The sequence below is a fragment of the Pleurodeles waltl genome, chromosome 10 (genome assembly GCF_031143425.1).
Source record: "Pleurodeles waltl isolate 20211129_DDA chromosome 10, aPleWal1.hap1.20221129, whole genome shotgun sequence".
Lineage (NCBI taxonomy): Eukaryota > Metazoa > Chordata > Amphibia > Caudata > Salamandridae > Pleurodeles > Pleurodeles waltl.
Window position 1 is genome coordinate 503,394,050 of NC_090449.1, and position 27,639 is coordinate 503,421,688.

The 27,639-nt window shown below is 44.6% G+C and overlaps 1 protein-coding gene across 2 annotated transcripts in view; it reads right to left on the bottom strand.

Moving 5' to 3' along the window:
- Positions 1-11,993: 11,993 nt before the first annotated feature.
- Positions 11,994-27,639, bottom strand: part of LOC138261666 (unconventional myosin-Ig-like) — a 912,364-nt gene continuing 896,718 nt past the window's right edge. The window contains exon 22 of one of the 2 annotated variants that reach the window (XM_069210894.1): positions 11,994-12,525. In XM_069210894.1, the coding sequence (XP_069066995.1) occupies positions 12,369-12,525 (157 nt within the window). In that variant the 3' untranslated portion in view covers positions 11,994-12,368. The remainder of the gene's footprint in view (positions 12,526-27,639) is intronic. The other variant, XM_069210895.1, reaches the window with a different exon arrangement.

Sequence of the window (27,639 nt, forward strand, 5' to 3'; positions counted from 1 at the left end):
GGGGCTATCACGGCGTCGTGAACAACAAAACCAAAAGTTCAGGCTGGCCTCGGCATCGCGGGCCAGCTGCGGTGTTGGGAAAACCCACAAACAGTACCTTGGATTCGCCGGGCGTCGTGATCCTCGTGGTGAGTTCCGGAGAGCGGAGTTGCTGGCGTCGGTTCCGGAGTCGGTGCAGGAGTCGTCGGGCCCTTGAAGTCACGCACCTCGGGGATCGAACTCTGGGCTGATGAAATCAGGTGCGCTAGCGGGGATGGCGTTGGGGCTGCGGTGCGAAGCGGAATGATGCTACGTGCGGTGCCCACAGGTCACGGTGCAGGCAATGGCTCGGTGACGGCATCCAGCGATGTCAGTGAGAACAGGGCTGCGGTGTGAAGTGGGGCGGTGCAATGTGCGGTGTCCACAGGTCACGGTGCAGGCAGCGGCGCCGTCGTTGCGGAAGCGCTGTCGTCTGTAGGCCTAAGCCAGCAGGACGGGACGGTGCTTCGTGACCCTCACGTGCGGTGTCCACAGGCCACGGTGCAGGCAAGGATGCCTGGTGACGACACTGGAGCTGGTGGTGCTGGCGTCGGTGGACCGGGGCTGTGGCGCGGGACGGGACGGTGCTTCGTGCTCCTAACGAGCGGTGTCCACAGGCCACGGTGCAGGCAGCGGCGCCGGTGTCAGCAGAAGCGACGTCGTCGGGAATGCCCAGGCTGCGGTGTGAGCAGGTGACGCCGGAGTGCGGGGCCCACAGGTCGCGGTGCGAGCAGCGGCTCAGTGAAGTCGTCCGATGATGGCGTCGGTGAGACCAGGGTTGCGGTGCGAAGCGGGGCAATGCTACTCCGCGCGGCGTCGGCCGGTCACGGTGCAGGCCAGTGGCGTCGCAGTGGTTTCTCCTCTTGGACAGCACAAAACACACAGTTCCCAGTGCTGCAGGTCGAGGAAACTGAAGTCTTTGGTGTCCCTGAGACTTCCAGCAGGAGGCAAGCTCTACTCCAAGCCCTTGGAGAATTTTCTCAAGCAGGACACACAGCAAAGTTCACCCTTTGCACTCTTTTCAGGCAGATGCAGCCACTGCAGGCAAGTCCAGCAAAGCAACACAGCAAAGGGATAGTACTCCTCTTTCAGCTCTTCAGCTCTCCTCCTGGGCAGAGGTTCCTCTTGATTCCCAAAAGATTCTAAAAATCTGGGGTTTTGGGTCTTCTTCTTATACCCAGTTCTGCCTTTGAAGTTGGCAAGATCCTTCCTTGTCCAGGCCAGGCCCCAGACACTCACCAGGGGGTTGGAGACAGCATTGTGTGAGGGCAGGCACAGTCCTTTCAGGTGTGAATGACCACTCCTCCCCTCCAGCACAGATGGCTAATCAAGATATGCAGGCTACACCCCAGCCCCCTTTGTGTCACTGTCTAGAGGAGAGGTGTGAACAGCCCAACTGTCAAACTGACCCAGACAGGGAATCCACAAACAGGCAGAGTCACAGAATGGATTAAGCATGAAAACGCCTACTTTCTAAAAGTGGCATTTTCAAACGCACAATCTTAAAATCAACTTTACTAAAAGATGTATTTTTAAATTGTGAGCTCAGAGACCCCAAACTCCACATGTCCATCCACTCCCAAAGGGAATCTACACTTTAATCAGATTTAAAGGTGGCCCCCATGTTAACCTATGAGAGGGACAGGCCTTGCAACAGTGAAAAACGAATTTAGCAATATTTCACTGTCAGGATATATAAAACACATTACTATATGTCCTACCTTAACCATACACTGCACCCTGCCCTTGGGGCTACCTAGGGCCTACCTTAGGGGTGCCTTACATGTAAGAAAAGGGAAGGTTTAGGCCTGGCAAGTGGGTACACTTGCCAAGTCGAAGTTACAGTCAAAACTGCACACACAGACACTGCAGTGGCAGGTCTGAGACATGATTACAGAGCTACTTATGTGGGTTGCACAACCAGTGCTGCAGGCCCACTAGTAGCATTTGATTTACAGGCCCTAGGCACCTCTAGTGCACTTTACTAGGGACTGTCCAGTAAATCAAATATGCCAATTATGGATAAACCAATCTACAGTACAATTTATATGGGGAGCACTTGCACTTTAGCACTGATTAGCAGTGGTAATGTGCGCAGAGACAATAAACCAGCAAAAACAGAGTCCAAAACCAGGAGGTCAGAAGGCAAAAAGACAGGGGAGACACGCCAAAAAGCTGCAAGGTCTAACAGTGGATTTTGTGAAATGTCCCTCCTTTGTGTGCTGAGTTCCCTCCAAGGCGATTTCACTAAGTGAACATTTTTGTTGGCCATCACACTGCTGGGATGAAAGGCAAACCAAAACCAGAGGAGCGGCCATCACAAGCTGTAACAGGAGGATTCCTGTTACAGCTTGTGATGGCCACTCCTCCGGTTTTGGTTTGCCTTTCATCCCAGACGCAATCCTTTCTAGACATTCACACAGGGAGCTAATAACTCTCACGCTCATGGCAGCCGTGGCGGTTTGAACTTACTTGCGTATGTCAACTGTTTTACTTTTCATTTTCAATTTATGTGTCAAGAAAAGTCCAGTTAGGAATATACTACGCTAATAGCTCTAACTCAAGCAAACGCAAGACCCATTGCATTGCAAATGCTTGTTAACCTTGAATCGTGATACAAGCATACAATGTGGATATGCAAATTCTCAATATGGAACTTCAAATCTTTAGATTGGAGGGCATCTGCAAAAGCTAAGAATATTATTGTAATTTAAAGGCAGTGAAACTTTAAAAATCACTTTGTCACCCAGAAATCCACATCCCTTGACAATCTTTGCCTGTTGCCTTTTTTTAGTCTTTTTACCTTACCAGCCAAATAAAATACACTCAATCAATTCTCAAAGCTATAGCTACTGATCAGCCTCAAATACTGAGGTGCTTCAGAAAGGAGATAGCAATCTGGGCAAGACAATTTCTTTTCAGTGGAAAGAATTCCATCTGGGTTTCACTGAAACATAAGGAGCTAATCTGTGCTAGAGCAACTGAAATTATGATATCCATGAAGCAGCTGATTTGTTCTCAGACAAGTCATTAGGCTAATAAAGTGGATTCAAGGTGACTCAAAACCTACTTCACAAATACACCTTTACACTGGTGGACATGATGCAAAGCCTCTCCTCACATGACAGAACGATGGTCATGCCCTGTCTTCTAATAAGAGATCGCTGGCCAAGTCTCGTCTTCCACCTAAATGCAATTTTCTAAGATGTCTCTTCTTCCAAGGACTACTATTTTAGGACTTTCTTCCTGCTAGAGACCAACAATGAAGTGTGTCTACCCATAAGAGACCAATGAACAAGAGTTGTATTACTGCTGCAGACCAAATCTAGTTTACCCCTACAGAAAACTGATGACACCTCCTTCCATCCTGAGACCCCCAATGAACAAGACCTATATTTCATCTAGGGACCTCGGGCCACATCTTGTATTCATACTAGAGAACACGATTTATGTCCTGTCTCTATGCTAGAAAGACCTCTTCCGCCCCACTAGAGGTCCCCAGCCAAGCCTATTTTCACTGTAGATTCTTCCTAATAAGTCAGATATCTCCCCCAGAGTAGACTGACCAAGTCCTGATTCACACTAGTAACTACTAACCACTTCCTTTATCCAACTATAGATGACTGGCTAAGGCATGTAGCACTGGTAAATGGTCCCTTCCAGGGCATGTTTCTCTGCTAGTGCATACAGACAAATTTCTTCTATCACACTGTTTAGCTTAGTTCAGCACTGTGTTCTCAAATAATGCATTCTTGATCGCTCTGTGCTTCAGTCAAGGCTACAGTCTGGTACATTGCCGCTAAACGTTCCTTTCAGGACTCATCGGAAAAGAGAAATGAGAGAGGTGGGCGATCAGAGCGGAGAACAGAGTACGTGAAACAGAGACAGGAATCACAACGCTCTTCTGAGGTTTCTGTTAAAAAGGGAGAGAAACCTGTACAACAAAAACAACAATTTAAAAAGAAAAAAGTGGCAGCTGTCTCAGTTCGACATGCCACTCAGGAAAAGGGTTCTCTTGAAGAACAAGAACTGGCCTCTAGCACTGCTAGACAGCGCGGCAGAGGTCACAATAGTTCGCCGGAATCTTCTAGAGCATCTGAAGGTGAAAGAAACTGATGACTTTATACAAGTGGAAACAGCGGACATGCGTGTCTCCGAACCCGATAGGGTGTATAAAGTAACTCTACAACTGGAAGGAGACATTGAACACACTATACACGCAATCTTCTGGGACCGTGTAGTTAAAATATATGACATCTTGTTGGCTGAACAAGATTGGCCGCCTGATTTTGTCCGCACCTGCCCATATGGAGAAGAGGTTATTAAACCTTCCTTCTCGCCCCTTGTTCCAGAGGAACTCGCTGAGTCCTATTCTATAGAATAGGCTCTAGCACAAGCACCTGCGTTATATAGAAATCACGTAGGGTGGGATAGGGAATCTCCATACCATGTCATTCCCATTAAAAGTGAACCTCAGCCACAACCGCAGTATCCCATAAAACATGAAGCAAGGGCACCGGTGAGAGAGATGCTTACGCAATTAGAATACCAGGGTGCGATTGAACCCTGTGTCTCACCGATGAATAACCCCTTATTCCCTGTAGCTAAGCCGGACCATTCATACAGAATAGTCTTAGACTACAGACATTTAAACGGACATACACGTACATATGCTATACAAAACTCACATAGCACTGCACTAATGAGCAACATTGTGCGGAAAAAATATAAAACAACTTTAGATATCTCGAATGGGTTCTTCTGCCAGAATATAGCGCCTGAAAGCAGGGTCTTAACAAGCTTTAGCGCATTAGGCTCCCAGAAAAATTCTGTCGTTTGCCCCAGGGGTATAAGAACAGCCCAGGACTGCTATTTTACACAAGATAGACCCTGAAGCATTGTCATATGTGGACGATATATATCTCACGGATGACGAGTTACTACAACATTTAAGACGGGTAGCCTGCATTGTTGTAGGGTTTGCCAAACTCGGCTACAAATTTAACTTTAAAAAGTCAAAAATTACCTTCCTCAGCGTCCTGTTTCTGGGATATGAGCTGTCGAGTGAAGGGAAGAGCCTAGCGCCACAATTTTTAGAAAAATGTGCACAATTGCAACCACCAAATACGATTAAAAAACTTAAATCGTTGTTGGGCTTTCTAAATTTTGGCAGAACATACATTCCTGATTATGCCACACGCATAAATCTTTTATATGAGTTAATACGTCCTGATTTTTCAAGTAAATTCTGGACGGTTGAACATACACGTACTCTTCGAGAGTTACAGGCAGATATGCTAGCAGCAAAACATTTACACACACGGGACAATAAAACACATTTGGTCATCAGGGTAATACCTGGGGCCATCGGTTTTACTTATGTCACATTTAATTAGGGTGAGACAGTCCCGATTGCATACAAATCACATTTGTATTCAGCTGCTGAACAACGCTTTGCTCCCACGGAGAAAATTCTCACTGCTGTGCAGATAGCTGTTATTAAAGAAAGACCTCTTGCCCAAGGAAAATGCATTATTGTTGTTTCTCCTATTCCAGCCCTGGAGGCTGTTACAAAAGCTAGCGTTCCAAACGCAAAAGCACTTCATCCACGATGGATACAAGGGGCTACGTCTTTAACAGCCACTGATGTAGACCACATTTTCGACCCAAAGTTACAAACTCAAGAATTTCTACAATATGAAGTAGAATATCCAGTTCCCGCTGACACCTTGCCTATTGATCAATATCATGCATTCATGTACACTAATGGCTCTGCGCAACCAGCGATTGGAACTAAACATCAATATTCTGCTGCATGTGCAGTCGTGAGTGGCTCTATGGAGGGGGAGAAATTCTGTCCCCAACATACCTATACACTGACCTTAGGGGATTGTACAGCACAATTGGCTGAGCTAAAAGCTCTACTGATGGCACTAGAACATACAGATCCGACCAGTTCACACTGATTGTTTGTGATTCATATTATTGCATCCAGTCTTTTAATGAATACCTGCATTATTGGCGTTTGAATGGGTTCAGAAATTCAAAAGGCAACACTATAAAACACAGACTCCTGTGGGGGAAGGTAGCAGACCTAAAAGAGACGCTATCCAAAGTCCATGTTGTGCATACACTTGGACACCAGCGCGTTGGAATACATGTTGCTGGAAATACTTTGGCTAATGAAGCCGCAAAGTCAGCAGTGTCAGTCGCCACTGTAGCTACAGTGACTCATTTGAGTTCTAAACCAGACACAGATATTATGGCTACCATAAAAGCTACGGTTGATGGCACGTCATATCCTAAAGGATTTCCTAATAAATAGCAATACTTGATGAGAAGTATGCTGAACGCTGAGGTTAAAATTCCAGGCGTAGGCGTACGCGACATCCCCAATAAAGATGTAAGACCTCAATTGATTAAAGCAGCGCATGAAGGGGTGGCATCTGCACATGCTGGTGTGGCGGCTACAATTTCACTCTTACAGGCCCATTATTGGTGGCCCGGTTTCTATAAAGAGACTAAGCAGTATGTCCTTTGTTGTGACATCTGTCAACAAATTAAAGTTTCCACAGCCAAGCGCCCGCCGCAGACACCACTCTTAATTTCCAATAGACCATAACAATGTGTGTACTTGGACCATTGCGGTCCATTAACACCTGATAGTGCATACAAATATATATTAGTCGCTGTTGATTCCTGCTCCAGATTTGTGTGGGTGTGGCCACAATGCTCAGCTGACGCTCGGACTGGTATTAAAGATTTGCGAGTCTTTGTCGGTACATATGCAGTTGCGGCATTCCATTCGGACCAGGGCCCTGCCTTTGCCTCAAGGGCATTCAGGGACACCATGGCTTCGTTGGGGGTCCAACTCCAGTACTCATCTTAATTTCATCCTGAGGGAAATAGTGTCGTGGAGCGATTAAACTGTGATTTAAAACAATCCTTAACGGCCAGAGTCTTAGGTACGGGTCGTAGTTGGCTAGAGTTCAGAGAGCACTAAATAACCTGCCTAGAAGGTCCATGGGGGGTCGTACTTCATATGAGTGCCTGTTCAGAACACAAATGTTTGGTCCGGATCTTGATGGTCCCGGCGTGGAGGCAGCGGAAACACCTTTTTGACAAAAATGATCGTGCCACTGTTTTACAGGAATTACAGCAGTTCTGTGAAGATAACTCTTCTAAAAGTGCTACCTCCACAGGAATTAAGGATGTGCCAGTAACACCTACCGGCTGGATTCCCAGGGTTGGGGATCTTGTGCGTGAAAAGGTCACAGTGAAAAAAGAATTTGGCCCTTCTTATCGAGCACCAGTCCCTGTGTTGGGGATACACGGTACCAGAACTGTTATTCTACCACCGTTGCCAGGTGCCAAAGAAAATCGCTTTGTTTCCATTGACAATGTCAAACTACAACATGTGGCCGATTCTACACAGCTGACTAAGAGGAATGTCCAGTAGTTCCCGAATCCCTCTCACTACTGGAGAAGAAGTTCAGCTTCAAGTTGTTTATCCCAACGCTGATACCTCTCCGAGCTTGGGGAGGGTGGATGATAATCTTGCATTAGTTCCACTAACAACAAGCAATTTAGAAACATTTGATCAAGTCACTATGACTACAAGCCAGATGGATGGTGCTGTCTACAGTGTACCACCTCAGGAAACACCAACTCCACTGTTGGCCACAGCTATGCCATTTGCACAAACAGTCTCTGGTTATTTTGCCGACTACAACGACGGTCTAACAGACTCGTTTGCCTCTTCGACAGCTGACCTGTCAGGTGCACGTAAGCTAATACATTGGCTTAAAGAAACATATTTCATTTTTCCATGGAACTATGTGTGGCTTTCCTTGACTGTCCTAGCCTTTCTGCTTTGGATTGGTTTTGTCGTTACCTTTTTCTTGTTAATACATGGTCATTTTCTTCCCGAGAGATCAGCAGTTGAACAGGTGTAGGAGGTTTTGAAACCTCATTTTTCATCACATAAGATTCGAAGAGACTTGTCTTTTGTGAACATTTCTGCAGTACCAATTCCTGATGGGATTGTGTGGGACAAAGTAATGTCTGATATATATGGTCCCACTGAAATTATTCAAGTACTGTATGTGTTAAAATTATCCATGAACGATGTAGTAATACCAGGCATTGTATCTGATGATTGGGATGTGAAAACAGTTGATTCTTTGATGACAGAATTGCAATATTATACTGTCTATGAAAACGAAGATGTTTACCAGTTTAAAGAAAATTATGGTGATATGTTTTGCTATAATTATTATGGGCACCACTTCATACATAGAGCGAACACTCCAAAAACAATATTTAATTACACACAATGGGAACATTGCCCAACTCCCCCGCAAGGGAGTTCAAAAACTTATAGTGAAAAGTTTGTGTAATTTTCTGGGCATCATCAAAAAAACGCTGAGTCATATTATTTGAAGGTAACTCCTACTAAAGATATACATATGTTCTTGACCAACATGAAATGTATCTATTCGGACTCCTTTGTTTCCCGGTTATCAATTGAAGGTTATGAATATTGGTCAAAATATGTCGATTTGAAAAGTGTTTGGGGAACAAAAAATTGGCAGACCAAGGGTAGAGAAACATTGTTTAGAGAATGTCTCATCCCTGTTCAAATGATCTTTTTAAATAAAACGGTACAACAAACAAGTTGTTTAGGCTTAGCAACAATTAGAGAATTAAACATGCCCAGTATACCTGCTCCTGCAAAATTTCTGGCAAAAGTACACGAATACAACTATAAATGAGCTCAATGAGTGGGTCCAGAATGATACGTTTAATGCTTCACTGACACATCCGGGCAGGTGGTTATTGTGGCCGATAGATACAAACGGGTGTCATCAACGTTTTGTCACCTCCTCAGGGGGTTTTCCGAACGAGTAGGTCAGACCCTCGCTGTATATCACCAGAACATGCTGACATAATTACAACATATAGGGTAGGAAAATTGTGCCAACAGTGGCTAAAATCATCCTCACTAGATGCGGGTAAGAAACACCTCAATCTCCTGTCTAACAACACTGACTTAAAGGATTTCTTATTAGGCCCAAAGATACCACGTAGGAAGCGACCTATGTCATGCTTAACATTGAAAAGATAGAAAGACTGCCTTTTACCGTGGCCGAGATTCCTTCGGCAGAGTGGTTGATTCACAGAGTTATTAATCTGCCTATTTCTACATTACAATTCACTTCTTGTTTGAAACACGTTCCGGTAGGCAGATATGAAAAGTTGGGAGATAGTTACATCCATGAAGTGTGGGAGCTTCCCTTCTCGTACAAATGCCTCAATGGCATGAAAGAGGTCTTTCTTAGCGGTAGTGTATGCAAGACTTCCATCAGCCATTCAATGATTTGTAAGCAGCTGTCCCTGCACATGGGGCGTGTAATGCCTCGGTTGCAAACTTGGCTTGCTATCTGAAGGGAGTTCCAGTCCCCTTGATTAAACACACGTTCCAGGTGCTTTCAAACGGCAGGTACGTCCTCCTCAATAGTGAAGACTGTTGTGGCATGCGGGCCGGAATAGTTTACGTTGTTTCGGTCTCTAAGGTCGTTACATGCTGCAGGAACGTGTTGTTTCCCCCCACTAAATTTAGGGAGGTAGCTGATATCTGGCCTCAGATTGCTACTTCCAAGGTGAATTTTGACAAGTTAAGCAGACCGAAGGCTTTATTGTTTCAGAAGCATGTGGCCCTTACATCTGCTCACTAGACCTACGCACTTCAAGTGGCAAGGTCGTCGGCAGAAATACAGTCCCTGTTAAATACGAACTTTCAGAGACACTTTGGTGAACTTGTGGGACGTATATTTAATGCATCCAGCACGGCTGGATTAGCACATTTCTTCAAAGCTGTTGGTATTGGTTTTGTTCACACCTTTTCCTCTATATTCGGTTTGATACCTTCGGCTATTCACTCAATTTTCGGAAGCATTTTTGGGGGATTTCCAATAACTTTGGCTTTATTAGCCGGCATTTTGCTGTTGCTATTGTTTTTCCGCAATGGCTGTCCTGCCGCAACAAGGACAAATGAAGGCGCTCCCATCACCGCAGCTGTGTCGTGAACGCATGATGCAGCAGTTTGGAGTAACACTCCTGGAACACTGGGGGTGTGACTGGTCTCTGTCATTCAGACCGGTTTTGGATTGTGTGCAGCCCGTGTTTCGGTGCCGTTGGTGCTCTTTTGAACATGCACTGGAAGTTTGTCTTTCACAGCAACGCCCCTCAGTGATTGATGCTGATCTGTTGATGTTCTCGTTGAGGGTTCATTACCAGACATGCGCACTGCGTTGCGTTTGCTAAGAGAAGCTGATTACGAGCTACCCTTCCTGGAGGAAGTTGCCATCAACTCGTTAATGGGCACTACACGGGATGCCGCCTTGGTTGATACTGGGGCTATGGAACACACGTGCTCCTTGGTCATTTTTGTCGTGGACTTACCTGTTATGTCATCTGCCGAAGTGGATGTTCTCCTCCGTTCCATCTCAAATGATTAATTCGGAACTGTTTTAATTAGACTTTTTTTTTTACAATTTGGCACTAAGCCGCATGCTCACTTATAAGTTGTCAAGTAATATGCTTTTGTGAACTCTTAACTTGTCAAAATTAAGTAGGGTTTTAGATATATTTTAGGTTAGGGCATTTTAGCTTTGGCTTAAACCACTTTCTACCGACAAGGGGAGGGTGTAGTGTAGCCATTTTAAGTACAGCTTCATGCACGTTAGTTTAACATACTTGGCCGCTGTGCACTTTGCCCTAGAAATATTTTATTCAGCTTTGCACTGTTATTTTACAATAACCAGTTTTTACGGTCTTGTTTTAATTTCTTCTATCACACTGTTTGGCTTAGTTCAGCATTGTGTTCTCAAATAATGCATTCTTGATCGCTCTGTGCTTCAGTCAAGGCTACAGTCTGGTACACTGCTGGTAAACGTGGTAGAAGTTTAGACTCCAGCATTCGTAGAAAAACACATCCTTACGTAGGGATATTTTCTTAGAACATTTGCGTGTTAGTTATAAAAACACTTTCTAGTCCTAGTACACCTCAAGAGGGAGATTCCAGCCAGGGACCCACAACTGTATGCTGAATGCCCCGTTGCAGATGCTGATGCAGATTACAGTCCTTTGCTCAGGTATGAGGGTCGATGTCCTCCCGGGGGAACCTGAAAGGCAGGCTTAGAGCTTAAGATGCTGTGCTCAAAAATAAAACCTAGAGAGAGAATAACCTAGCAGCACTATGATAGCTTTATTCTTGTGCTTCACTCCCATCGTCACTATTTTAATATTACTGTGTTGTGTAGTTCTGGTTATTGCAGCTCACGCTTTTCTATCTAAAATGCAGTTGTTTTATTAAACCAATCTTTAAAACTTATACTGCCTTTTGTCATTTATATATGAGACCGCACTGTGTATGAGAGAACCAGTTGTGACCTGGGTGACCACGACTTCCCTGAGAAGTACTGAGATGTCATGCGCTCGGCTGCCCAATTGTCTCTACCATTTGGGAGAGATGAGGCACTGCTAGTTAGCTGGAGCAAAAACCCGGATTTGGAGTGACAAGTGTCATCTACCGTAGGCTAGACTCAGTCCCCCACATCGTGGAAGATCTTGTTGCTCAAAATCCAGTAGTCTCATTAGGATAATGAGAGCCTACGCAACACTGGATTTTATGTTTTGGATTTGAATGAATTTTCATTGTTGGTTGAAGACTCCTTAGGAGTTTGTGCTCCCCCAGTTGTAGAAGAACACCACATTGATAAGTACTACGAGTTCGACAGCCCCCCTACAAGTAGCGTCTAAATAATTTTCTTTTATGTTAAACCCCCCAACTTTATATGTTCAAGCATGCATTGAAGTCCCCAAATGGATAAACTTACAGATCTATATTTGTATGACAGTCTCCTTGACAACACATACATTCATACATTGAAAATAAATAAACACTCAAATGCTCCACTGTGGTCTGTATTCAGTTCAGTTACTGCCCCGAAGGACAGAGTGGGTACTTCAATACTGGAGTGCAAATACACAGTTGCACATTTCCAAACTTCTATTGCAGGAAGTTAAACTAACGGAATAACAGGTACAGACACTGGTTTTGGGGCAGGAATACCTTCCCAGGCCTCGTGGGAAACAAAGGGGAATTTCGGATGTAGTAACATTCCCAGCATTTTTTTTTTGCAAAGCCTGACTAACTGGCTTCCAGGAGGTGTGCAAGAAGCGTGAGACTGAAAAATAACGAAGTGTGCAGCCTTCTCAGAATGCCATGGGAATAATGAATAGCCTTAATGTACAGAGGGTCCCTGTCTTCCATTCAGGGAATAGGTTTATTTTCCAGGCCAGTGCAGGACAAATCCATTGCGTTGTTTCTTGAAGTCTGGTAGGAGCTGCTCACTTCTGGTCTCCACAGTGATTTGCTTCTTCTTCCCATGCATGCTCAGTTGGATGCAGTCAGATACTTTCACCTGCAGCTCCCATTTCACCCTGAAATAAGACAAGACAGGTCAAGTTAGAAGTTTAAAATGACAGAGACGTTCATCCAAAATCAGTCATATCTATAGTAACTGGACTTAGGTACAACTAGTCCATTGCAAAAGAGTGATGTCCCCTCCGATTCAACTCAATGATCAATAAATGTTTTCCCTTAGCACACATTTACGATCGCTGAACTCTGAGACTGACTTGCAAACGTACTGGTGTCGAGACAGCAGCTATGTCATAGTGCATGGTAAGTCATTGTTGATCAATTTCAGCTCTAAATACCAAAACTCTCCTCTAGTGTGAGGCAGTATCACATCCTGTATGGAGAGAAGCTGGACTGTGAGTTTGTCAGGTGATGCTGGCTGCAGTGAAGTGTCAGCCATGAGTGCCAACTCGAGGTCGATGAGCTTGGAAGATACAAAGACACACTGAGTTCCCTTTAGTGTTTTAAGCTACATTTATGTGGAATATGGAATCTAGTATTGGTGGAGGACTGAACTGTGAGTTTATTTTAAAGATTGTTGATGTTGAGCCTGTGATGCCACATTGACACCACCATATAATACACAAAAGGGCAACCCAGTATTCCCTTGTGGGCTTGGGTATCGATGATAAACTAAATAGAAAGGCCAACGAGGGATTCATTTGAAATATGGAATAATGGTGCTATTTTGATTATTCAGGGATGTCCTAGAGTGACATCGTAACTCAATTGGTTATACTCTGTACAAATGAACAAGCAATATTGAAAAGATATTGAATAAATCATGTAGGCAGTTGCATATGCTTTTCACGATTGTATTGGAATTAAACAAATAAGGAATAAAGGGGTTGAAAATAAATGATAGCACATAGTGCATAATTATTCTGTATTTCAAATGAATTGCTAGTTCGCCTTTCTACTTACCTTAGGATTGACACCACCAAGCATGGAAGACATCATACAGCCAAAGAAGGTTTTAAAAATTGTAAGTTCTACTTCTATCAGAGCTCTGAACTTCAGATAGTGGGAGCGAGGGCACCACAACTGATGTGAGTCAATCACTATCTGCTGCTCTCTCACCACGGAAGAGGTAGGAGAAAGGACATAGGGCCAGATGTAGGTAGGCTTTTGCACCTCGCAAACGGCGAAAAACGCCGTTTGCGAGGTGCAAAAGCCCTCAAGCGATGCAGAAACACATTTTGCGAGTCGGAACCGACTCGCAAAATGTGTTTCCGACTCGCAAATAGGAAGGGGTGTTCCCTTCCTATTTGCGACTCGCACCGCGATTTAAGTTGATTTGTGACCGCGAAAGCGGTCGCAAATCAACTCGCAGTTACCATCCACTTGAAGTGGATGGTAACTCATTCGCAAAGGGGAAGGGGTCCCCACGGGACCCCTTCCCCTTTGTGAATGCTCACTAAATTATTTTTTCAGAGCAGGCAGTGGTCCTATGGACCACTGCCTGCTCTGAAAAAAAACGAAACAAAAGGTTTCGGTATTTTTTTCTATTTGCAGCTCGTTTTCCTTTTAGGAAAACGGGCTGCAAAGAGAAAAAAAAACTGCTTTATTTAAAAGCAGTCACGGAGATGGTGGTCTGCTGTCTCCAGCAGGCCACCATCCCCGTGAGTGCCTAGACTCGCTATGGGGTCGCAAACTGCGACCCACCTCATAAATATTTATGAGGTGGGTCTTTGCGACCCCATAGCGAGTTGCAGAAGGTGTCTGAGACACCTTTCTGCATTCCAAATTGCGACTTGTAATTTGCGAGTCGCAGGGACTCGCAAATTGCAATTCGCAATTTGGAATCTTTCTACATATGGCCCATAGTCGTCTGCACAGCTCCGATGAGCTTCTAGGAAACATAAGGTTTGGCCTCTGTATAGGACTTTGTCCGATGTAGGTCTCATGCTGTAATTTTGATCTGTAGACTTCTAGTGCCAATCACAACTTTTAGTGTCATTACATCCAACTCTTTCTTTCACCCTAGTAAGGAGCAGTGGAAATATTTAATGAAAGACGTATAAAAACATCCCGGCAAAGAGTACACAGACCTCCAAGGTGCAGAACATATGCATACTTTCAGACACTACATCAGACATGGTCTCAACCAAATTTGGATATCAACAGCAAGGAACCTTGTACAATAACAAACCAAGAAAACTGAGTTTCAAAAAGGATACAGAGGGCAAGACCTAAGACTCATTTCATTATTAAACAAACAAAACAAAATGTCACAACCCAAATGAAAGAAAAATCATAACCTGTACACGTCAAGTACCAAAACCCACAATGTGATAAATACAGAACACAATAAATGTGATTATCTTTAAACTACACAAAGCAACTTGCATTTGATAGCCCTTGAGTTGATATGGAAGTCAAAGTTCCCTCTTCTCCATACCATGAAAAATATCCTTACAAAGTCTGCACTGGTACGCTATTTCATGTCACATACATCCTCCTGCACTACTTTCACTTCAGACTTAGACAGCCTTTACTCCTTTACAACATATTCAACTATTTATCACCCTTCACGCTAGCAGACATTTTCATATGTCTGATGAAACTGACCAGCATTGAAAATGCCACCAATCTCTTCTTTACTCCTTAAGTCAACTCAGTTGTAACTAGTCACCACTCACGATATTCGCCTATACTACCTTTGGCTTACAATTGTGCCTTCTCTAATATACATGCTGGCAACCCTTAGCATTGTGTCCATTGACATAAAAATATCGAACCTTCACTGTCGCCTGTTCACACAAACAAGACACACTTAAAACAGGAAATCTACTCTAATCACAAGCAATAATTCCCCTGTGAAATATTGTGGTGGTGACTTATAGCTCCACAGAGTACAACTCATCATCTTCTTTCAGTCCAAATGACTTGCCAGAGCATGATGCAAATCATCTTTCACAACTCTGTTAAAGTGATCCACCAAACAAATGGATTGGGGCAATGTCATAATTTTCTCTGTGTTTAATTCCAAGTCTCTCAAAAACGTATCTTATTTCTTTCAAAATGAATGTACCTCCTTTTCCGTAATGACAAATGAAGGATGTCCCAAACTGTTCACTGTTATAGTAGTCAGTTTCCACATTTCCCTCCGGCCAGTGTGAAAAGTATTCAATCACTTAAATAGTATGCTTTAATAAACCACCAAACCTGTACAATGTCCCAGACATGTCAACCACAATCTTTGTCCATATCCTAGCAGGATTTACTCCAGGAAGTGCGCTTTCTATTGAAGCACAATACAAACATATTGTCTTTAGGACTTAGAGAAATCTCGTATTACACCTCTTTGAGGAAGGAGGACCATGCAAGTGGCGGTAATGTATGTGATTTCAGGATGCTTTAAGGAGACTGATGCTCAGTGTATAACTGCCCATGAATGTAGCAGAATTAATATGAGTGAAAAATTCCAGTTCCTTACCAAAAGCTGGTTTGAGGAAGCAAGAGACACATGTGTGATTGCTGCCCTCCCAAACCTTGCATTGGTGGAAAGGACGGCATCATCTTAAAAAGGGAGGGACAAATTCCCACCGCAAAGGAAGACCAACCTCAAGAGGACCCAAGAGCTGGCCTGGTACATGCTCTTGTCGAGCCACCGAAGAGAAGGCTCCCCAAGACTTTCGAAGTCAGCAGCCCATCTGCGAGGCACAAAGGATGAGGTGCAGTTGCCAGGCCTTTTGATTCCTTTCAGTAAGCAGGAAGTGAGAAGCGCTACACCAATATGCAATCCCAACCATAAGGGTGCATTCATGGCATCAGGTAAGATCTTAGGGCCAGATGAAGCAAAGGGTTTTACCCATTCTGTGTCTATGGGAAAAAGTGTTCGTACATATGGCCCCTGGTACCTTACACGAGGGTGAAATGAAAATTAAACTTACACTTGTTTGCAAGATGCAGTGTCTGCATCTCTAGTTACTGAGCCAGATTAGGGGTAGAATACTGCTGGGTGGAGGAGGTTCCCCTGCCCATGATGGAAGAAGAGAAGGATGCTATGAGCCTCTGCAGTCAGGTTCCATCATGAGAGTTGATGTGTTACCGAGATTAAACTATTGTACCCAAATTTCTAGAGGGACGCACTGTTCACAGTTACGTTTGTCCTGCTGTGTAGAGGGCTTGTTAGTTAACTATTCCAAGTAGGCCACCCACCATTCCAAAGAGGTTCTCGTGGTGGAGGGCTTTCTGAGAGCCATTAAGCAGTATGGAAGGGGGAAAAGTCTTTACAACACGATTTTTACATCGCAGTGCTTTTCCCACGCATTAATAACCAGGCAAGCTTTTACCATGCTTAGGCCTTTACCACGCATTTAAGGTAAGTATGGGGGTTTGGGTGGTCTCCCTCCAAAAAGAAAAAAAATTAATATATCTAAACATATATTTTTTAAACTTACCTTACAAAAACTTACCTTAGACTAATAATGCGTGGTAACGGCATGCAAGGTAAAAGCATATGCGTGTTAAAACTAATGTGGGGCAAAAAATGCTATGTAAAGGCATGTGATGTTTCTACCTGCGTTGTTCCATAATACAACCGTATGGAAGCTCTATGGATGCATAGTTATAATTTTACATTAAGTCCCATGGTATCTGTGGCGCGCGTTAGAATGTGTGATCACTCTGGAGCAATGTAGAGCCAACTAGACCCACGTGTATAAGAGTGCTACCCGAGTGGAGAGAATCAGTGCCGGCGTTAGGGCGGTGCGACCAGTGCCACCGCATGCTGACTTCGGGTGGGGGTGCCATGTTTGCACTGCATTATGATTTTAAAAGCACCTGCTGCCAGCGTTCCTTGCCTCCAGCTATTTTCAGGCAACAATAAAAATGTCAAGATAACTTTATGATTAATGTTCTTTCTGGAGAGAGAGTGGAGTTCTGTCTAGTGGGAATTTTGTCTCAATGCAGAGGGTTACTATGTCTGTGATCTGCATGGTACACATTCTTTGCAGCAAAGTGCATATAATGTTATTATATCAGAGTGTTACTGCTATTGTCAGACATATCATTTTGCAACTTGCAGTTTATGAAGTTAAAATCGTAATATAGAACAGTGAACTATAAACTGTCTTCAAAGAGTTGCATGCAAACTACAATGTATAGATTAGAGCGTTATGATTTTTCCCCAGTCTTTCATTATCTTAATGCTGCAAAAAGGGTTAATTTGGGTAGAAATCAATTGTTATTATTAAAAAGAACCCACAACCACGGTGGTATATTTTAAATTCTGTGTTTGTGCTTTTCCAGAAAAAGCACTCTTAAACTATACTTCTTATCAGTATGGATGACCTGTGATTCCTACACCTTGAAGTCCTCTGTTTTACGTAACATTTATTATACACTGAGTTATACACGTAAGATTGATTGTCTCTGTGCTCTGACACCCTACCCTACTCTGGCATGAGTGATGCCATAAAACTAATTAAATGCATATGAGAGAGAGTGGTTATGGAGCTTTCAGTGGCTCTGTTAAAGGGTGGCATTGAGGGATTCCATGACGGAGGTAGTCATTGGGGTGCTGCCAACAATCATTGTCGCACTGGGTGCCATCAGAGCTAAAGCCTGCCCTGGAGGGAATCATTGGTGGGGACGTCGCCCCCCAGAATTACTACTGATTAGCGCATGTGGTCTCACAATCCAAACTGCAGTACTGATCAACATTCCAGCGCAGAAGGAATTTTTGTGTGCAAAAAGTTGATAGAAGTGTAATGTGAAATGCCTTTAAATCATCTAGCACTAAACCACTGTTAACCAATGCAAAGGGTGCATATTGGGGTAAGAACAGAACAGACACCCCCTGAAATGAAAGCCAGATCTACAAAGAAGTATGTCCTGGCTTTGCATACCTCAAACACCATGTCCAAGAGAGGAGGTAGCATTCAAAATATAACTTCTACTAAGTGAACATGTGGCATTTTTTAGGTTGAGCATAGCAGCGCGCAAGTTCTGCTTTTCCAACGTCTTGGTATCTATGTGCGCTTTTAACCATGCCCACCTCATGCTCATCACTTTCACTCGTTCGTGGGTTTGCCCTTCAAAAATCCTTTGTTATCATTGGTAAATGCTTTACGTTTGTCCCTCTTTAGGGTGGTTTTGTTACTGCCTCGGGGACCAACCCTGTTACATGGATAACTTCACGATTGCAGATATGTTTGACTGCGAGTGAACTTCTTTTTCCTTTTGTGTCTCCCAGCGCTCACGGCCATGGCGCTTTGAATCGACTCACTTATGTCAACTGTTTTACTTTTCATTTTCAATGTATGTGGCAAGAAAAGTCCAGTAAGGAATTTACAATGCTAATAGCGCTAACTCGAGCAAACGCGAGCCCCATTACATTGCAAATGCTTGTTATTCTCATCTTTCTCTCTTACTCCACCTTTTCCTTGCCTTTTCTAAGTTGCTTTTAGTAGGCCACACTAACTGAACATCCCTTTTGAATTAAATATTCGCACCCCAGGCTCCATCATGTACTCACTGAGTGTTGCTAACCTCTGTATCCAAAGATGGCTTCTTGACTGGGGCAACCTAAGCTGAATTTTAGGGTTTGTTAGTGCGACTGATTATTCGCTCTAAACCTCTCTTCCTGTGAGTTTCTAAAATCCCAACTAGCTGCCAAAATGCGAAAAGCAGCAATATTCTGCATCCGACCATTGAACCCCTACTAATAACACTACATTCTTAGAGCTAGAACGAATATTTAGTGATTTTACTACATAATAATACTCACCTTTCTCTGAAGTAGGTGCTGTCATATGCTTCTAAACCTTAAATTCCTCAGCAGCCAGTCAACGACTTCACATGTCATACTTCATGCCTGAAAGAAATGTTTCCCTCTCAAGGCCTAAGTATGTCTCAAACCCCTTCCTTCAAATCCTCACATAGCATGGCTGGTTGTCCCTATGGAAAGGAGAGGGGTGTCATTTGCTCAGTCCTGACAAAAGTAATTGACAAAAATCATGAATTAATGAAGGCAACCCAATTAAGCAGCACTCTGGATGTAACACCCAACCCCTGATATGGTGGAAACGCATGTAAAGATAAAACTCCCAGGCCACGATTTACCACTATTTGCACAATTCTGCCCACTTTGCGTGAATTTTCAGGGGGTTGGTACTAGGCAAAGCAAAGCCTTTCAGCAGTTCACTCGCTGTACATTTTTGGTACCAAAAGCTTCAAGTACACAAAAATGTATCAACTCAGCTGCTGGCACTGCTTTGCACTGGCAGGGAGCATTCACAATACAGGTGCTCTGCTCTGTCAGCTCCGGGTACTCCTGTGAGCCGAGACATGGCCGGAAGTCTGGCGCTGGTAAGCAACTCACGTTTGGTTCAAGAAGAGCAGCTGGGCTGTACGGGTGGAAGAGTAGAGATGAAGCCTGTATGTCATTAGTCATACGTCCTTGCGGGCAATCCAACCCAAGAGTAAGGAGCGCAAGGATGTAGTTTTTTATTTAATTTGTTTTTAAAATAAAGCGTAGAAGCGAGGTAGCACAAGGAAGGCACGGTCTCGGTGTATCAAAAATACAAAAACATGAACGTGCCATACCTTGCTATAAGCAAGGGCGCATCACATGGCAGGTATGCAGAAAAGAAAACTGTGGCACAGCTATAGATGTTATTTCGCTAAAATTCAGGAAAGGCGCTTTCTGTCCTCATGTAGCTACAGATACAACGAAGACAAGGATGCATATGTGATGTGTTCTTAGAAGCGGACGCCCACATAGGGAACTTAGGAAACTAAACAACACTAGGGATCCCAGCTTGGCAATGTACAGATCACATATACATTATCCACTGGTTATAAAATCGTAATCTCTATTCGGGGACATCAGCAACTCTGTCTAAAGAAGACTAGGGCACTGAGGACCCCTCTAATGCCTCCCAAGAGTGCATAGGTGGGTGGGCACCTGAACAGTGGCACCACTCTGCCAGAATTCTCACAGTGCACCAAAGGAGACTTCAAAGAGCTTGGTACAAGAACAAACATTTGCCAACAACTTTTTAAATTCTCATTTAATCCCATGTAAACCCTCTCTGTGAAGTATTCTGTCTCTGTAAACACTCCAGTTTTCACAAGAAGCTCTGCTGGAGAAGAAGGCCAGTTGCAGCAAATTGAACGACTTACTCTTTCTGCAAGAAAAATGTAAAAATGATACGGCCTCGATTCAGTAAATGTCGTGTAGCTAGCGGAAACAGGGAACAAAAATGTGCAGCGCTAGATTTAGAGGAATCGGGCGTCGATGAAATCGCTCCAAAAAAGACGCTGTAACCAGTGCTTAATTTGTAATATAATAAATGCTTGTGCCCAAAGTTTAGTTTAAAAGCCGGCAGCCGCTATCAAACAAAGGTCAGGGTGACTAATGCCAAACTGTTGTAGTCTATATTCCATTTTATACCTCTTTAATCCACCACCAGACAATCCCTTGCTCTTTAACTCACTCTGGCAGGATTTATTACATGAGTTCTCCCTTTGTCACTGTTTTTCCGTCTTTATTTTCCTCCTTCTTTCACTCTTGTGTGTTTTCCTCTCTCTTACTGTGAGTGAAACTCTGATGAGCCACCCCAAAATAAGCACCGGTTCCCAAAAATAATTGCAGATGGGCCCCAGCTGCAACCACTGGCTGAAAGTAAGCATTTAATGCATTCTGCCCGGCCTGCAGTGTCTTGCATAAGATTTGTACTCCAGGCCCACCCTTCAGTGCAAATTTCTAGGTGATGTCCATAAAGCAAGAGTAGGTTGCATAAAGCGTGTCATTTTGCCAAAATAACACTTTACGCATGGGTACATCAGACGATATTTTACTTGCCCATCGTTTGCATCTCGTTACATTTGGCCCCTAGGACTTCAGGCACAGGCAGGTCAGGCTACTTCAGTAAATCTGGCTTTACTTGCAATCATAGTGGTGTTTACGCTGTTTCCAGCCCGTTATGCTTCTTTCGCATACCCTATTGGTGGTTTGGCAGTCAGGTGATACAAGACGCTTATGTTGCTACACTCACGCCAATTTTCGGTGCAAAACAGCTCTATGTACTAAAGTGCTGCACAAGTGCCCTTGCTATTTAATAGTAAGTCTGGGCCTTGGGGAAGATGAAGGGTTCGGAAGGGCCTAATGTGAACGTAAACAAAGAGGTGGATTGGCATATTGCTGGCGGCTTGGCACCTTGCTAATGGTGGCCAGAGTCGGTCAGGCAACTAACTCCGCCCTCTGTTCTTGCTGCCTTTGCCTGGCTATGCCCTTAAAGATAATTGTCCTGCTGTCACTATATCAAAAAAACTGTCCTGACACAAGTTTCAATACTATTCCCACGTTGCACAGCAAGCGATTCCAACCATTCCAGGTCATATGCCATGTTCTCATCCAGAGTTTTTCTAAATAAATGTGGCCACATCGACGCAATATGTTGTACAGCACAGTTTTTTAAATATATTGGCAAAAAAGTCATACGTTTAAAGGATATTTTTTGCATACAAACTAATACAATATTTAGTGTGCTTCCCCCCTCTCGGGGCTCACGGTGGGCCAAAGATCTCTCTTGCCAGCAGCACTGAAAGAAGTTCCCAGCCGACCAGGAAACAGGGGTTTTACCTTCAACCCGTATATCAATCCAGTCCGGCCTGTGCAGATCTCCCGGCCTACAGTACTATACCATTTTTAGGGTTGAGCGCGCAAAGCGATCTGTCCCCGTTGTTATCTCTTACGGTCTTGTAACCACGCCCATCATTTTAGTTAGTTTTTTGGCTTGCTTTTTTAAATTGGCTTGGTTTGATTAGTGAAAGGCATGTCTACTCTGTCCCTGTTGTTATCTCTCTACGGGCTTGTAAACACGGCCATCATTTTGGTTGGTTCGTGGGCTTGCCTTTTAAAATTGGCTTGGTTTGATTAGTGAAAGGCATGCATATGTCATGCCTTTTCCGGTGTTTAGCACTCCTCGAGCGCACCGGCCAACTACTGAAAACATGCGAAGCTCCATGTTTTCCGTATGGTTTCTGGACTACGTTTTCTCTTTGTTTTACAGGCAGCACGATCTCGCTGGGCAGTAGTCACGCGCTTTACATGACATTGATCCTTTTACATAGATAATTGCACTTTTGCCGGTAACATGTATAATTGCACTTTCGCCAATAAGTTTCACTGCAAGCAAACTTCTGTTTTGTTTTGTGGATTTGCTTTGCGCTCATGGTGGGCGTCGGCTCACTTATGTGAAATTGTTTATCTTTTCATTTTCAGTTTATGTGGTGAGAAAAGTCCAGTTAGGAGTTTACAAAGCTAATAGCTCTAACTCGAGCAAATGCAAGACCCATTGCATTGCAAATGCTTGTTTTCCATTGGCAGGGCATTTGCCACTGCCTTGTACATTCATCTTTCTATTAACAGGGTGAAACTGACTTTAAACACTTGTATCGGGGAGGGAGAATAAAGTAAAATTCAGGCATGAATCATACAATTAAAGCCTTTGTAAATGCGTCTTTATAGTTCACGTGAGGTGTTTTCACTGTCAAACAGACAAATCAGCTTTCCTCTGTTACTTTGCCCTAATTTTTGTTCTCATTTGCATAGACCTCGACTCTGAGCACTTTTAAGTTCAGTCATAAACTCAGCAGTGATGCATAGACATGGACAGAAGACATATTGGTAAACATTCCACTGTCCATGGTTAGTCACTGGATGTTACTAGCTGAGGAGTACAGATGGAGGTTTTTTTTAAATATTCATGAAAGTTTTCTTTATTGTGACCCACACCTCAGGGGCTACCTGGGGGTTGTGCAAGAGAACCTGCAAAATTGGAAAAAAACCTTAAAACACCAGCAGGGTTGGATTAAAAACCAAAAGTCAGCCCTGGCAAAAATGTTCAAAGAAACCCCTCATGGCAGGAGGATCAGACCTGAATGGACTATGGTGGGTGCCTGGGTCATGGCAGCCCACCCACCTCAGAACTGAGGTCTTAACTTCCAGTCCAGTGAGAAAATGCTAGAGTGGTAGAATGGGCAGTCCAGTCCTGAACATGAGTAACTGAACTAACAAAGCAAGCTAAAGTGTCACCACAGGTGGGCAAGCAGGACTGAGGCCTGTCAGAGATTGCTCTGAGCCATGGGCTGCAGGTGGGCGAGCAGGAGAGCTGCCTGTCTGAGATTACTCTGAGACACGGGCTGCAGGTGGCGCCCACCAACACTTACTTTCGGGGACTGGCACTTATTTTTCCTCATCAGATATTGACCAGAGCAAGAAAGAGAAAAACACAAAAGGGGAAAAGGGAAGAAAAAGACTGAAAAACAGCAACAAGGGGAGAAAGCAGGGATGAAAAAGAAGTTGTAAGAATGAGATGAAGGATTTGGGATGTTCAGTGGTGGATTAACGAGGCATGAAGTAGATTGAGGTCTATGGAGCCTTGGTTATTGACTGCCACCCAAGCATTTGAAAGGATCATCTGCAGGCTTCTGAGCAAGACGTTTGGCCCCACCACTTATCCTTTTACAAGTTAAGCACAGCAGCCTGTGAAAAAGGAGCATCTGCTTCAGTCCAGGAGCACCATTTAGGGTGAGGGACAGATAAATCATGGCACAAGCTTCTTTCGGGAGGGAAGCTGGATACCTTAATTCAAAGAAACATGGGTCAATCATTCCAGATGAAAGGATCCTTACTGGCCAAATCCAACTGTCTGGTAATTATTTTTCCTGTTCAATAAGCTGGCAGTTACATAGCAGAAATCACAGTTCCCTAAAGGGCAGAAGAGTTACTCTGATAAATCTGCAGGCTGTAGTGCTGCCAACAATCAATGGCCAGCTCCTAAATGAGTGGTGTTGGAAAGTAGGGAAAGTAGTTTTTAGTTCGGAGATGTAAGGAGCAGCACCATGGAATGCACAGAAGGGAGTGAGAGTTTGGGGACTCTATGGAGTTCATGACTACTTCTGCTGAACGTTCACTTGTTCCTTCTGCTCTCCCTTAGGGAGGTGAGATGGATCAAGAAACGGGCCGCTGAGGCTGCCATGCTGGTTCCCTCATGTCTTCTGTTTCCAGGTCTTCTGCTTCGAGTGGTTTTAGACTGGTACCTCAGGACAGAGGGTACCACAGATGAAAGCATGTAGAGGGAATGGGGATCCAGAGTCCTGAGGAAAAGCCAAGAAAAGATTGTTAATAGACCAAGAGTTGGTAGGGACGCCCATTTTCAGCGTTTAGATGCAATTAGCTAATTGGCTCTACTAGTTAAGGGAGGGACCAATGGACACTGACAGGACAACTTCTCTGCTAAAAAGAACGAGGATGGAAAGGGCATGCCTTCCCGTCGGTCTTGTTCTTCAGAGAGAGGTCAATGTGGAGATTGAAAGGATGGCTCTTGTGCTCTCTTGCGAAAAGATAAAGCATTAGCTTATTGAAGCAGACACCCTAGTGCTGCGTTGTCACTATTTTCCGTTTTTGCTTACACATTCATATTAAACACCTTCATAAAAAGTGTGAATTTAGGTAAAAGTTTGCTCATAGTGAGTCTCACGTTCTAAGTAACATAATTGAAGTATTTTGAAGTTAGCCAAAGTAAATGTAGACTCTCTGCCATTATTGTGGAGCAAAGTGTGCTTCACTGTCATTGCTATGTTGTGGCACAGTTGATATTAAGCATCAAATCAAGTCAAAGGTCCATTCTCTGGAATGGAGCTTGTACTTGAATTTGCACCAGGGATTTGTACACGGCAACCCGCACACCCCACAGTCCTGCAACAACTGGGGAGTTACGCATTTAGAACAGAATTACTTATGCTGTGTCTGAAGTGTGGAACTACACAGTTCTCTCTTGTCAGCACTTTGGTCTGCAAGGCATTTAATAGTTCCTGGGAGGCAACCAGGGTAGTCTGTAGAGAAATATTGATGTACTTCTGATCTGGGAAAACAACAGGGGAGAGGCAGAGTGGAGATGTGGCCTAGCTGCCAGAATTTACGACTTTAGAACAAGAAGACCAGGTTCAAGTCTCTGCGGATGAACATTCTGGCATTCTTAGCACATCACTGCATCTCCCAGCGCCTCAAAATAAGAACAGAAAAAAGAACATCCAACTTTGTGTAATTTAATCTGGGGCTCACGCAAAGCGCCTAGGCCAAGTTTGTGATATATAAAACTGAAAAAAATCCAGAATCAATCACTTGTCGAGGCCTGGGGAGGTGGGTGGCACCATGGACCACTTGGAGGCAGAGGGCGCTTTTCTCTGTAGCCGTGTAACATGACACGACAGGCTGGGACTCGACAAGGCTGGTGGGGTAGGATAAGAGTCAGTCGCGTGGCGAGTTCAAGCAGCGCGTGTGAATAGCTTTGAATAGGGAGCGGGAAGAAGCTGAATGACGGACCCAGATATGAGGAATAACAAGGAAAAATCATCGTCCCGGAGCCCCTGCATCTCGCATAAAGGAGCTGTGGATAGGGATGTGGACGGAAAGTGGGGAAGAGAAGGGGGGCGGGGGAGGGCGAAGGGGGGAGCCAGGGAGGAATCGCGGATGATTTGGAGGAAGCTGCATTCAGAATCAAACACGTGTGCTGCCAGGCCCGGGGCCCGCCCGTACCCCATCTCACAGCTGAGCCTTTGTGTGCGCACGTGGTGGTGTCTGGGGCGTGACTTCTGACCTGCAGGCTCTCCAGGGCTGTCAGAGCGGGTCATTGATTCCTGTAACTGCCATCTGTCCGGACTTCTGGGCTGCTTTGTCTGCGGAGTCATTACTGCCGGCCTTCTGAATGGAGGGTGGCACCTGAAAGGCAGAGTGTGAGGCAGAGAAAGGAGAAGTTAGGGGGGTGGACCGGGCAGTGGCTGACTTGTGACAGCCTTCTGCTCAGGAGGCCCCCGGGGAAGGCAGGGAGACGAACTGGGTCTCAATGGGGGCTTTGAAAGCAGCCTGGGCAGCTGCCGCCACCACTCCTCCCCGACATAACGTTAACAGCACAGGGCTGAGGGGGAGCTAGTGAGGGCCAGCAGGACGCGAGGACGACTCCCAGCGGTCTAACGGCGTCTGTCTGTCTGCCTCTGTCTTTCTACAGGTCTCTTGGTCTAGGTCAGTGGTTCCCAACCTTTTGACTTCTGTGGACCCCAACTTTGTCAATACTGGAACTCGGGGAACCCCACTAAATCATTATTGGAACCCGGGGACCCCCACTCAATTATTATTGGAATCCAGTGACCCCCCCACTGATTCATTACTGTAAACTGGGGACCTAATCTGTTAATATTATTTCATTTTCTCAGCAGTCACAACCCGGGATAAGGCTTTGCGGACCCCCAGGCGTCCCCAGACCACAGGTTGGGAACCAGCGGTCTAGGTGTCTTCCTCTGTTCACCGTGGGCACTGAGAGGCCAACATCCATGGCAGGATGTGATTGCTGCCCACTTTGGACACGTGCGCCACAGTGACCAGTACTGTGCCATGATCGTGTGATCCGGGAAAAAGAAGTCGCTGCTGTAAATGCCAGTGCGAGCTTGGGGTGAGATGCCCGGTTTCTGTAATCATAGTGATCCCACTTCTAGGATCCCTCTTACACCCTTTGAGTGTTTACGAGAGGATGGGGTCCAGGAGGTGCTGTGCTTTTCTTGTCACACATCCAACTCTTTTCATACTGCCATTGGGTCCAGCCTCTGGCCTCCCTCTGCCGCCCTTCTTGCCAGTAGGACTCAGATGGGCCCAGATCAGTAATCCAGGAGCCGCAGCTAGTCATGTTATACCAAAGGTCTTCAAACTGGGGGGCGGGCCCCCCTAGGGGGGCCTCAAGTGATCCCAGGGGGGGCGCCAGGCTCTGGCCAAAAGAAACATTTTACAGATAACAGGGCTTTGTTTTAAGCAGAAGCATATTATTGCATTGTTAAAAAGGTAACAGTACTTAACTGCAATGTTTAAATAGGTCTAGCCATATTTAAACATTGCAATCTTTATAAAATAATTGCGAGGAATTTTGAGGGGGGCCCAAGGATTTTTATTTTTCCGCTGGAGGGGGCGCAGCATTAAAAAGTTTGGAGACCACTGTGTTATACTAATATAGCTGTCTTCCCTCCACTCTTGTTTATTTCTTTAAAAAACAAAAGGCTAACTTTTCGGCTAAGGATCGCGCACTCTCTAATCTGTTTACATCTCTCTGCTCCCGAATCTCAGCGGTCTC